Source organism: Musca autumnalis, unplaced genomic scaffold, assembly GCF_047663935.1.
Source record: "Musca autumnalis isolate F117 unplaced genomic scaffold, ASM4766393v1 scaffold_5, whole genome shotgun sequence".
NCBI classification, from domain to species: domain Eukaryota; kingdom Metazoa; phylum Arthropoda; class Insecta; order Diptera; family Muscidae; genus Musca; species Musca autumnalis.
In genome coordinates, this window is record NW_027412088.1 from 16,703,718 (window position 1) to 16,718,201 (window position 14,484).

General features: G+C 40.4%; 1 protein-coding gene across 1 annotated transcript in view; it reads right to left on the reverse strand.

Annotated features, from left to right (window-relative positions):
• SLO2 (slowpoke 2) overlaps positions 1-14,484 on the reverse strand; it is a 616,259-nt gene that overhangs the window by 92,681 nt on the left and 509,094 nt on the right. The window contains exons 6-11 of the mRNA XM_073991382.1: positions 13,241-13,324; positions 13,045-13,139; positions 12,700-12,883; positions 4,351-4,614; positions 3,808-3,986; positions 3,354-3,494 (exon numbers count right to left, since the gene is read on the reverse strand). Of these exons, the coding sequence (XP_073847483.1) occupies positions 3,354-3,494; positions 3,808-3,986; positions 4,351-4,614; positions 12,700-12,883; positions 13,045-13,139; positions 13,241-13,324 (947 nt within the window). The remainder of the gene's footprint in view (positions 1-3,353; positions 3,495-3,807; positions 3,987-4,350; positions 4,615-12,699; positions 12,884-13,044; positions 13,140-13,240; positions 13,325-14,484) is intronic.

Below are 14,484 nucleotides of genomic sequence, written 5' to 3' on the forward strand. Positions count from 1 at the left end.
CACTGTAGATTTGAGTAAGCACCCTGTTGCTGTTCTCAGGGCGGCGTTGTGACAAATTTGAATCTTACCCCACTGCGTGTCACATAAATTCGGGGACCAAACTGGCGCCGCATAGCTTACCACAGACCGACCTATCGCTTTATACGTGGTCAACAAGGTTTCTTTGTCTGCACCCCAAGTGCTGCCGGCTAGAGACTTGAGGACGTTGTTCCTACATTTCAGTTTATCGCAGATAGTTGTGACATGCGCGGACAACGTGAAAGTGGTGTCGAATGTGACCCCTAGAATTTTGGGATAGGTTGTGGTCGGAATTCTGCTACCATCGACCCAGATATTCAACTCTCTTCTATACTGCGCCGTCCATGTGGTGAACAGAGTGGCCGTCGATTTAGTGGCGGATATCTGCATATTCCTCGCGTGGAAAAAGGTATTAAGATCGGTTAAATAGGAGTTCAGTCTCTCACAGATGTCATCAGGGTAGGTACCTGACGCCAGGATCGTACAATCATCCGCATACGTTACGATCTCAATGCGGTAGAGGTCAAATAGTTTCGAAGATATCACCCCTCCTTGGGGAACTCCCTGTTTCACTCTACGGGGCTTGGATTTCTTATTGCTGAATTCCACATACGACTGGCGACCACACATATAGTTGATTATCCAACGTTTCAGACTTGGCCGGAGGGTTATCTGCTCGATGTCCTCGAACAGCGTGGAGTGCTTAACAGTATCAAAGGCGTTTGATAAGTCAAGCGCCAACATCACTGTTCTATCACACGGCCGCTCCTGGTTGAGTCCTCGACAAATATGTGTGGAGATGGCGTGCAGCGCTGTTGTCATGCTGTGCTGCTTACGGAATCCATGCTAATGATCGGCAACTTGGTAGCTATTTCTAATGCTGGGGAGGACTAAGGCCTCAAGGGTCTTCGCTACGGGTGACAAAAGCGAAATCGGCCTGTACGATTTACCTTTGCTCGCATCCTTGCCTGGCTTCAGTAGCGGGTCCACCCTGCCCATTTTCCAGACTTCGGGAACAATAAGGGTGGCTAGCGACAGGTTGAGAACTTTAGTGAGATACTCCACTCCCCACTCATCCAGCTGTTTCAGCATTACCATGGAAATTCCGTCAGGGCCCAACGCTTTGGATGATTTAGCGTTCCTGATGGCATTCGCAACATCATCCATTGTAAACTGTGGTGGTTCATCCTCGGCAGGAAGAGATCTAATGCGACGTAACACTCTTCTCTACGCCCTGTCACTCTCGGGGTGCTCAACAAACAGTCGATTGAAGTAACTTGCACACCTCTTCGGGTCAGTCAACGTAACGTCGCCAAACGTGACTATGGTCCTGTCATCCCTCCTTCCGGGGTTCGAGAGTGACTTAACCGTTGTCCACAATTTACTTATACCGGCTCCAATTTTGCAACTCTTCAGGTGATTTAACCACTTGTTCCCCTTATGTTCGCCGACCAGCCTGTTAACATCCAGTGTCAGCTTCCTGACTCTGGGGTCGTCGGGGTTGGTTCGAGGAAGCTCATCACGCTCATTTGCTAATCCCGTCGCCTCTGCTGGGAAATTTGGTCTTACTTCGGGTATTCGACCAGCAGGTATATGGCGAGCGGCTGCAGCATTGATGATGTCTCGGAACGTCCTTTCCGCTACCCGAACATCAGATGGATTGGGCAATTCTCTGAAGCGGTGATTGGTGAACTCTCTGAAATTGGGCCAATCAGCTTTTTTATGATTGACGAACGTGCGGCGTTCAGAGGTGATGAAATCGGGTGGTCTGCTGATGGAGACAATTATGGGGAGATGGTCTGATCGAAGGGAAATGACCGGTTGACGTCATTTGTCAGACCAGGTGACACGATGGTTATGTCTTGCGAACTGTGACACACTCCTCTATTTCTGGTAGGGGCGTCCTCATTGACCGAGCAAAACGTAGAGCTATCAATCTGCTCAGCCAGCGCTATACCTCTCTGGTCGTTTCCGAGTGCCGAATACCACAGCTCATGATGCGCATTAAAGTCCCCCAGGACCAGACGATTATGACCTTCCAAAGGCGGGTTAATGTCAGGCTTATAATCTGAGATACAGCTATTTCTCAGCGGGATGTATACGTTCAGCAACTCTATCTCGGCAGTTCCACACCTGACTGCCATACATTCCATGTTCTAGTCATTAGAGGCAGGCTCAAGAGAGATAGGTCTGTATTGAACAGACTGGTGCAAGAGGAAAGCTAATCCCCCACCTCCACATCTGGTGCGATCCTTCCTTATTACGTTGAAACCATCAACACGTACAGATCAGCATGGTCGTTCAGCATGGTTTCCTGAACCGCCGCGACCTTGATCTTCTTCCGATTCATAAAGTCCACTATTTCATCGATCTTACCTCGGAGCCCATTGCAATTAAATTGCAAAAAGGATGCATTTTCTGGGATTGGAACAACAACGGCTGGTGTTAAATTCTGCGCGTGCGGCTGCTGTGGGCGGCCTGCGGGGGAGTTTCGTAATCCGACGACGAAGATGTTTCGTAATCTGACGACGACTCACTGGGGGCTGTGTTCGCGCAGCATGCAGCAACATAGTCCCTATCATAGCCCCTCGCGTGGGCAAATCCAGAGCAACCCCTTAAATGCACCCACTCCTGACATCTATTGCATCTCACCGAAGATTGGACATGGTTGAAGATGCGGATGTGACAAACCGAGCACAAATACATTGGTACTGGGTTTTCTTCCATCCTGGCACGGACCAAAAGAATTCGGAGCAGGCATTCCGAGATATGCTGCTCCCAACACAGAAAAACGAAAGAAATACCAACATTTGTACACTGAGGTTGCAGCCGCTGGCCGGAACGCTGATGTTGTGTGGTCCCGGATCAAACCGGTACAGAGAACCCGCTGCCGTGGGATCCGGGCTGGTTAGTAAAATATACACGTTAGTGAATTAATTAACCACATTGGTGAATATACTATCAACGTTGGCGGATGTATATATTATCGACGTTGGTGAATGAATACTACACAATGGTGGATAAATAATACACCAATAAACAATTCCTCCACTAACGTTGGTGGATAAATTACCCACGCTGGTGAATAAAGTACTCACGTTGGCGAATAAATTATTCACGCTTGTGAATAAAATATTCACGTTGGTGGATAAAAACGTGGATAATTTATCCACAAGCAATGACACTGTCTATCGGGAGTTTAAAACTGTTTTGCTGATTTTCTTAGTTAGTATTCATATGTATGCATGTAAGTATGTATGTGTCTGTTACTCTGTTACAATGTACTGTTGTTTTTTTAATTATTTTTTGTTTTTTTTTTGTTCGAATATACTTACTGCCCCCGTGATGTATGCAACAATAGTGTCACCAGGGTACTGGCACCAGGACATGTACAGTTATTAGCCAACAAAGCATATTTAAATTCGTCCTCACACACGACATGTTCAGCGAATTTAACATGAAGCTTATGTTCAGGTCTATATAGAGGAGAAAGACAACAACATCAACAATGACAATAATGATATCAACAATGGCTTTACAACATACACATACACACACTAACATACACATATTGAGTTTATTTTTTGTCTTGTTTTTTTTGTTTGTAGTTGACCACATTCTTTTTGGTTGAGGGGATTTTTTTGTTGTTTGTAAGAATGTGGCAAACAACAAATAAAGTTGTTAGACTTCCATCACCATCATCATCGTCACGGAAAACATGCCACGGTTGGGGATGGATGCTCCAGTCAGTGGCAAGGTCGGATACTTGAATGAATGCTGATAACTTACCTGAATATCTGCACATATTGTGGAACATTGGGGGCAAAATCTTTAACAGCCCATGAACGTAGAATTGTGTGTTCATCGGCAGCAGTCTTATCGGCATAATTGCGTGCGGCTAAAATAAAACAGGCCTCAGCCTCATTCATGCGTGCTCGTGCTAAATCGCCATCCTTTAAACAGGATCCCTGTGGAAGTTGGAGGATAGAGAGAAAGAGGAAAAGAAGAAGAAGACAAGAAACCGTGATAAATGATGTTGTTAATAGTTGGGCCAAACAAAGTTATGGCCACAAGTCATGCAAATAGTTTAGCTGAGAAAAAAGAAAATAAGATGTTGGAAAAGGGATAATAAACCGGAAGACCATTGCCAACAAACATCAAAGGGGATAAAAGGTGAGCTATTAATGTATTTTTAAAAACAAAACTCTCATAACTTTTGTGTTAAAATATTAATGTTGTTTAAATGAGAGAGTTTGCATGTTGCTGGAAAATTAGCCGCAACTGTAACAATTGGCCCAACATCTCAAAAATTAATGTGTTTTCTATTCATACCTGTATATAAATTACACGCTGAGCCCATATTGGCACTTGTAGAATCATTCGCATCGTTGTATCCAATTCCATGGGACTTAGCAGCACCACATAGTAGTCCTGCAGCAGTGGATGGGCATAGAATTCGTTGAGGAAATCCATTATCGTATCGGCATGCAATGTGGTTGAGCACACAACCACATGCTTTTCACTTTGGGCACGATGTGAGGAATAGCTACCGCCCAATTTTTGACGTTCCATCCATGTGAAGGCTAATTGTTCAAACTGGAAAATAAAAGGGAAAGGGATAGAAATTAAATCTAGTTGTGAAAGAAAAAATTTTTAATGAAGATAAAGATGAAAAATCTCTCATGTATGACGTTTTGCGGCCAGCGGCTGCCACCTGCCAATGTTTGTATTTGTTTCGTTATTCTGTGTTGGGAGTAGTATATCCCGGAATGCATGCTCCAAATTCTTTTGGTCCGTGCCGGGACGGAGGAAAACCCAGGACCAATATATTTGGGATAGGTTTATCACATGCGTATCTTCACCCATATCCAACCTTCGGTGAGATGCAATAGATGTCGGGAGTAGGTTCATCTAAGGGGTTGTTCTGGACTTGTTCACGTGAGGGACTTTGTTGCTGCATGCTGCCTGAATACAGACCCCAGTGAGTCGTCATCAGATTACGAAATTCCCTCGTCATCAGATTTGGAAACTTCCCCGCAGTCCCCTCGACAGCAACCGCACACACAGCATTTAACACCAGCCGTTGTTGTTCCAATCCCAGAAAATGCATCCTTTTTGCAGATTAATTGCAATGGACTCCGAGGTAAGATAGAGGAAATAGTGGACTTCATGAGTCGGAAGAATATCATGGTCGCGGCGGTGAAGGAAACCAAGCTCAATAACAACTGCAGTTTACAGCGTTGTGATGGAAAGATCGCACCAGACGTGGGTAATTAGCTTTGCTCTTGCACCAGTTTGTCCAATACAGACCTACATATCTCGCTTGAGCCTGTCTCCAAGGACCCGTACATGGAATGTATGGGGGTAGCAGTCAGGTGTGGAACTGCCGTGATAGATTTGCTGAACGTATCCCAGCAAAAAAATTCCTTACTAAATAATGGGGTTTTATAGTACTTTTTGGTAGTCGTTACCTCTTATAAAACCCCCTACTAACCCATTATTTTAACAAGGACATATCGCTCTGAATAACTAGTTATTATATAACCACTAGAATAACTAGTTATTCTAAGCACATTGGAAGTTGAAAAATAAGCTATAAGCTAAAAAAATATTTTCTATTTTTAGAACAGTTGAGGTGGAATTTGTTTTCTTTTTTCAACGCACACACACGAACATTAAGAGTTGTTTAAAGGCTTACATATGCACCACCAACTATTCTTTGTTATTTTTTTAACAAAAAGTACACAGCCGGCGGGGTCTGATTTGTAGTCGGACACACACGCTCTGTGCTTAATAAGGAATAATATAAGTATTTATTTTTGTTTAGATTACTCTGTAATGGGTTACATAATGACTAACGGATCCGAACTTTTGTTGGGATACATCACGCCGAGAAAAAGCTGTATCTCAGATGACGAGCCTGACATTAGCTCGCCTTTGGAAGGTCATAATCGTCTGGTCCTGGGGGACTTTAATGAGCATCATGAGAGGTTGCATTCGGCCCTCGGAAACGACCAGAGGGGTTCAGCGCTGGCTGAGCATTTTGATAACTCTTCATTTTGTACGGTCACGCTAGGACGCCCCTGCCAGAATTAGGGGAGGGTGTCAAAGTTCGCCAGACATAACCATCGTGTCACCTGGTCTGACAAATGACGTTACCCGGCACCCCGTCATTTCCCTTGGATCAGAAATTTCCCCATAATTGTCTGCATTAGCAGCCCACCCGATTTAATTACCTCTGAACGCCGCACATTCGTCAATCATGGGAAAGCTGGTCGGGTTTCAGAGAGTTCACCAATTACCGCTTCATAGAACTGGCCAATCCTTCTGATGTTCGGGTAACGGAAAGGACGTTCCGATACATCATCACTGCTGCAGCCGCTCGCCATATCCCTGCTGGTCGAATACCCGAAGTAAGACCAAACTTCCCAGCAGAGGCGACGGGATTAGCAAATAAGAGTGATGAGATTCGCCAAGCCAACCCCAATGACCCCAGAATCAGGAAGCTGATACTGGAATTTAACAGACTGGTCGGCCAACATAAGCGAAACAAGTGGTTAAATCATCTGAAGAGTTGCAACATTGGAGCCGGTATAAGTGAATTTTGGGCAACGGTTAAGTCACTCTCGAACCCTGGAATAAGAGAAGATAAGACCTCAGTCACGTTTGGCGACGTTACGTTCACTGACCAGAAGAGGTGCGCAAGTTATTGACAGTTTGTCGAGCACCCCGAGAGTGACAGGGCGAAGAGAATTACGTTGCATCAGATCTCTTCCTGCCGAGGATGAACCACCACAGTTTACAATGGATGATGTTGCGAATGCCATCAGCGACGATAAATCATTCAAAGCGTTGGGTCCTGATGGAATCTGCATGGTAATGCTGAAGCAGATGGATGAGCCGGGAGTGGAGTATCTCACTAAAGTTCTCAACTTATAGCTAGCCGGCTGCCCTCATTGTTCCCGAAGTCTGGAAAATGGGCAAGGTGGACCCGCTACGGAAGCCGGCAAGGATGCCAGCAAAAGTGAATCGTACAGGCCGATTTCGCTTTTGTCGCCCGTAGCAAAGACCCTTGAGGCCTTAGTCCTTCCCAGTTTAAAAAAAAGCAAACAAATTGCTGATCATCAGCATGGATTCCGTAAGCAGCACAGCACGACAACAGCGCTGCACGCCATTTCTACATATATTTGTCAAGGGCTCAGCCAGAGTCCGCCGTATGATAGAACAGTGATGGTGGCGCTTGACTTATCAAAAGCCTTTGATACAGTCAGGCGCTCCACGCCAGTCGTACGTGGAATTCAGGAACAAGAAGTCCAAACCACGAAGAGTGAAACAGGGAGTTCCCGAAGGTGAGGTGATATCTCCGGAACTGTTTAACCTCTACCTCTCCTGTATCCCCCCTCCAGACGGCATCGAGATCGAAACGTATGTGGATGATTGCATGATCCTGGCGTCAGGTACCTTCCCTGATGACATCTGTGAGAAACGAACTTCTATTTAACCGATCTTATCACCTTTTTCGCTCGAGGAATATGCCACAAAATCTACAGCCACTCTGTTCACCACATGGACAGCGCAGTTTGGAAGAGAGATGAATGTCGTGGTCGATGGTAGCAGAATTCCGACCACAAACTGCCCAAAATTTTACGGGTCACATTCGACACTACATTCAAGTCGTGCACGCACGCCATTTGTGGCAAACTGAAAAGTAGGAACAAGGTCCTCTAGTCCCTAGTCGGCAGTACTTGGGGTGCAGATAAAGAAACCTTGTTGACCACATATGAGGCGACAGCTCGGTCTGTGGTAAGCTATGCGGCTCCAGTTTGGTCCCCGGGACTATGTGATACGAATTGGAAAAAGATTCAAACCTGTCAGAATGCCGCCCTGAGAGCAGCAACAGGGTGGCTGCCATGAGGCTTTTGTTGCAGTACTTGCTTGGGTGTTACCGTGAGAACCATCCCAATCACCATCTGGTGGTTAGGCCCGCCACATTCGGGCACGTCAGTAAGGATATCCACGCTATAGAGGGAGAGGTCCAACGATACAGGAGAGAACCCCTAGATCAACAAGCATATCAAGCAGGTTTAAATAGCATTCACACGGATACAGTTCATAAGGTCATAAGCAAATATAGTGTGAATAAAGTCCTCGTACAGGACATCCCCCATCTATCGCAGCTAATTAGCGTCAGCTGCCACGACAAACCAGAGTAGTTGTGGCTCAACTACGCTCAGGATATTGCAGTCGCCTAAATTCTTATTGGGAGGAAATCGATCGCGCCGTGCAAGAAAACTGCTCAGTATTCGGCATGGACCCGCACTACACCAAACACCTTTTTAACTGCCCCGCCAAACCTACTCATCCTACTCCATTGGATCTGTGGCTACATACCATCGATGCAGCCACTTTCCTCGAACTGAAAATTGACCCAGAGTCAGATTGAACAAAAGAAATAAAATATAAAATACTAGCAAATGCCCCCTACTTCGTATGCGGAAAGGAAAAAAAGTATAAATAAACAATATTTAATATGAAAATGGTGATCACTGGAGATTCTGTTGTACTAAGACCTATTTTAATTCCAATATGTAATTGATTTAATTCATTTTAGTTCTGTACACTGTATTTAGAATTTCAAAAAAACGGTTTCACCAAGAACCCGAATTGGTCAGTAAAATTTACGGTATTCCAAATGACCATAAAAATCCACGATTTTGTATATACCCATATAATCGTACCCCTCGACTAAGTTTATTTTAAAAATCGAACAAATCTATATTGTCCCATTTTCTTTAAATTTAGACCTTGAATTCTCATAGGATATAAAAGTTTAATTAAAAAAAAATTGCACTTCTATCCACGTTTTTTAGAATGGATATTTGATTCATGAAAGGGTAGTAAAATTTTTTTACAAAAATGTTTCTTAATGTGCTACATGGCATACCGCGTTCAGAACAAAAAAAATCTAAAATATACTTCACGTTTGGCTACTTGATTTCAGTACATTATTTAGAAATCGCCTTCGCGTTAGCATAAAATGAATGGATCAATATTCAATATAAGTTTTCAAACTCAGAACTTTATCCCAAATCTTATAGTGATCTTCATAACAAATTGTTTGTCATTTGGTATTTTTTGTACAAATAGCGTATTTCTAAATTATATAATCCCAGCTTTAGTTCCTACACCCAACACCAAATTTTGTACCATTTAGTACTTTTCGTTCCCCTATAGTGGTATTTCCAATACCAACTCCATAACTCGGGCCACAGCGATCTCCATACATAATTTTAGATTTCATACGCATTTCTAAAAACTTCTTACCTAAACACAAACACTGACCCTAATACAAAGATTCGGAATTCCCGCCCTAAACGTTTACGCAATGCCAAAACGGTACCAAACATTTCGTGCACATAGGTAAAAGTTTCAAAAATTACCTCTTTATATGCAACCCAACCACACATCACTTTTCCAGCTTTATCTGTTCCCCTGCCGCTTTACACAATCACAAAAAAAAAAAACTATAAAACTACTAACTAAACTAATCCAAATTATAGCCAATGTAGTTTCATTTAGCACTCTTCCATAAATATGCATTTCCAAAACTACCTCAGTCCTACATTTAAACAGTAATCTTAATTCCAAATGTCAGGATACCAGCTCTACTCGTTCACGCAAATACCAATTGTACAGAATTTAGTACTGTGACCCTCATTCCAAATTTCAGCATTCCAGCTCTATCCGTTCACCCAAATCCAAATTGTACTAAATTTAGTACCATTTAGATCTTTTCTTACACTTATAGTTCGAATTTCCAAAAACCTTTCTTTGTTACTCTCCACCAGTGTCCCTCATTCCAAATTTCAGGACTTCAGCTCTATGCGTTCACCCAAATTCAAATTGAACTAAATTTAGTACTTTTCGTACACTTATAGTTTGAATTTCCAAAAACCTTTCTTTGTTACTCACCATCAGTGACCCTCATTCCAAATTTCAGGATTCCAGCTCTATCCGTTCACCCAAATTCAAATTCTACTAAATTTAATACCATTTAGTACTTTTCGTACATTTATAGTTCGAATTTCCAAAAACCTTTAATAGTTACTCTTCATCAGTGACCCTCATTCTATTCACCCAAATCCAAATTTGTCTAAATTTAGTAGCATTTAGTACTTTTCATGCCCTTATAGTTCGAATATCCAAAAACCTTTCATAGTTACTCTTCATCAGTGACCCTCATTCCAAATTTAAATATTCCAGCTCTATCCGTTCAACCAAATCCAAATTGTACTAAATTTAGTACGATTTTGTTTTTTTTGTGCACATAAGTAAGAATTTCCAAAACCATTTCCTTATATCGACACCACTTCCCAACCATGATTCCCATACCAAATTTCAATATTCTGGCTATATCCCTTCAAAATATACAATTGGTACCAAATTTAGTAACTTTTCGTACACTTATAGTTCGAATTTCCAAAACCCTTTGGTACATCTTTGGTACTCATACCAAATTTACCTAATACAAAGGGTACCATATTTAGTACCTTTTTGTACTTTTCGTACCCTTCTAGGTTGAATTTCCAAAAACCCATCCTTATCTCACCCCTACACACCAACAGCAACCTACACCCAAAATTTCAACGTTCTAGCTTCAGCGGTTTCGTCTGGGCGCTGAATCCGTCAGTCAGTCAATACCTCACCTCACTGCTCTTTTATATTTATATTTAGAATATGGAATATAAAATATTCTTTTGTCCCCTAAAATTAAAAAGATGAAATATGCAATATAAAATATATAGAATATGAAATACATATAAAATATAAAATATTTTTTGGCACCTAAAAAATAAAATATACAATATAAAATATATGGCCTGTTTCTCTAAGACGATTCGAATTCAAATTCGTTCGATTTACTACCAAGTTCCTGTTTTTGTAGAAAATTTTTGTTTGATTGAAAACAAAAATCAATCAAATATTTTTCAACAAACAAAAGTTTGATAGTAGTTCGAACGGATTTGTATTCGAATCGTCTTAGTGAAACAGGCAAAAAAACTATAGAACATAAAATATAGAATATAAAATATATAATAAAAATTATAAAATATAAATTAAAAAAAATATAAAATATAGAATATGAAATACAAAATATTTTCTCCCCCGAAACTCCATGATTTTGTCACGTACAACAATTTTTTTTTAAATTCGTGACTAATAAAATATTAATAAACTTTACAAATATGTATGTTCATATGTATGTACGTAAATCTTTTACTCTGCATCTTGTCAATGCTATATAACATACTTTGAACTTTTTCTTAGAAAAAGGTCATAGGCCATTGAAAGTTGTTCTGCATTCTTTTCGTTTCGTTTTACATTGTTGCAAAGTTTGAGTGATTGCAAAATGCCAGAACGGTGACACACAAAACAAAAATAGTTTTTTAAGGCTTTGTTACTGCCCTTGTACCAATGTTCATTTTATCGTTTGTCATGTGGATTGAAAAAAAAAATTTGTTCTCAGCTTCCAGAAAAAACACGAACTAACTTCTGTTAAACTGCATTCAAATATAAATTTCTTTCCAAAGAAAATAACTTTTAAAGCGTACTGCAGCCTTTGGGGTTGAGAAATTTATGCAGGAGCGTAGATAAAAAATACTACTCTGTCTCAGTATATAACAATCTATGTAAACTCAATTCTGAGCAGACAAAAAAAAAACTCAGCCAACTTCATTCTTTTCATAAAATTGTTGTTGTTTGTGAAGCATTTTTTATTTCTACTTGTTTTTTTTTTTTATTAATTTTTCTCTCGTTACGCTAAAAGGTTACTGGCATTTCCTTTTTTTGAATTTGACAGATTCAATAAAGAAATTGATTGATGGTCAAACATTGAATTCCAGGGTGCATTGACGACGAGGTGGTGGTGCTTGTCCTTTTTGTTTCAACAGAATCTATGGTGTTGCAAAGGCTTAAATGTTTTTTATGTAATTTAAGCTAACTTTTTTCTCTGCCTTTCCAACCACCTTTGGTATACCAAATCTAGGTTGATGCCTTTTTATTTATACCGCCATTTACCTTTTGACAGATGTGACCTACATAAAGTTTAATGCTAAAATATGACGTCATTAATTTGCACAGTGTGAGAAATAAGAGGAGAAATCAATTTGAAAATATTTATGAATTTTGTTAAAATTTCGAACAGTTTTAAATATTTGCTACAATTTAAAAAATGTTCACCCTATTTTGAAATACAACTATACAACTCCTATGCTACAAATAAATTGTCTCCCAAATTTCTTCCCTTGAACACAGAGTATTAAACTATAACCTTTTACCGAGCTGTATATAAATCTGTCAGAAACCACTGTACCTCATAAAAAGGACAAATATGTATATGTATTTTAATAAACCTGCATATTTATTTTCTCTATACCACTTGTATTATTTTCAATGAACTGTTACTTTGTACTGTTCTTTGGCACCTACATACATACATATACAACTTTTCTTTGTTTGCCACAGAAACCCATCCGTTCACAGGAAAGACAAACAAAAGTGAAAACATTATATGGTTTACTTCTGTTTATTTTTCATAATATTTCTGTTTTTTCCTTTCGTCCGTCTTTTGTTATTGTGTACTTTGGGCTCCTGTATGTGTCCTGCTGCCACTTTACTTACCTGTGTCGGTAGGACAATTAAAGCCACACAAATCATTATGACCATGTACAATTGTGAGGGCCAGATGTCGGGCACAAAATCACCGTAACCCACTGTTGAAAAGGTGACCACCACATAATAGGTGGACTGAAATAAATTCAAATGGCGATGACCGGCACGTTGAAAATGTTGTATGCCACAAACGCTTAAACAAAGAAGAAAAAGAAGAAAGAGAGAGAATAAAATAAACAAACATGAAAATTTTTTACAAAAAAAAATCTATTTATAATTTTGAAAAATCTCTACGTCATACTTGTATGCTGTTGAATAGCGCAGCAATCAAAGAAGATTTAAAAGGAAACTCACCTGGTAAAAACTAAACACAACAATGTTGCGGACAATATTGTCAATTGTTGTGACAAGGCTGACTGTGACTTTTGCATGGCCCGATGTAAATCGTTCTAGAATGAGGAAAAGGAAAAGATTTTTGTTGAATATTTCATTTTGTTGACAATTCTTAATTTGAGATGTTTTTTTTTTTTATTTTCTTTTCTGTACTTACGAACATGTTCTCCAAGGAACGTTTCGCCAGCCAGCAATTTAGGAATATGGGTATGAATAAATTTCTTAATGGAGACCATAATATCTATGGAAGAATAAGAGGGAAAATAACAATTGTTAAAAATTGCTTTAATAAAATGATAATTTTTAAAATTACACATTTATTTGGAAAAAAAATATTTCATTGTGGTCTGGTGGTATGAAGACCGTGCTTTCCGTATGAAGGACCTTTGGTCTTCCCTACGAAGAACAGTTGTCTTCCCATTGAATACTTGTGGCATTCTCTATGCAGACCTATGATCTTCCCTATGAACACCTGTGGTCTTCCCTGTGTGGCCTTCGTAATGAAGGCCTGTGGTCTTGTCTTTGAATACCTGTGGTTTCAGTGCGAAAAATGTGATCTTATATATAAGGACCTGTGGTCTTTTCTAAGAAAACCTTTGGTCTACTTTAAAAAGTCTTTTTGTCTTCCCTTTGAAAACCCTTGGCCTTCCCTGTGAAGACCTTTGGACTTCTTAATGAAGGCTTGTGGTCTTGCTTATGAAGATCTGTAGTCTTCCTTATAAAGACCTGTTCTCTATAATAAATTTACTTAAAAAAATAGGTATCGTCTATTTGTGTCCGCGTGACACGAACATGAACTCGGATGGCACGTAAACAGACTCTTGGCTTGAGACTCTAAACCTCTTAATTAGAACTCATTTTTATACCCTCAGCATTTATGCTAACGAGGGTATATACACTTTCATACCAAATTTTGGCTATCGTAGTATTTTGCCTAAACTTAAACGCCGATTTGCTCCATAATTTGCACAGCGTGAAATTGCTGCAATACATAGACGAGGTTCCAATATGGACTCAATTGGTCAACTTCTTTGAGTACCTCCCACACAAAATTTTCTAAAAAGTTCGGTTTAGGACCTGGTCTCGAATCGCTTTGATTTTTATTGTAGCATCTTGTATTCACCGCCCCCTATACGGTGGCGCAAGTTTCATCTGGAGGAAATTCATACTTCCTGAGATAATTGTCTGAAAGGCGCAAAAAACTCCCATGGCACCGTATATAGTGGCTTGAGCGCAAGATAACTCTGGAACGGATCTGCCGATTCGCTCCAAAATTAGGTCTTCGTAATATTTTGTTAAAATTTAGTTTAAATTCGAAGAAAAGCCCCATCGGTCCACTCCCTCGGGTACCTCCCCCACAAAAGTTCAAAATGTTCGGAAAAATTGTACGCAAGATAACTC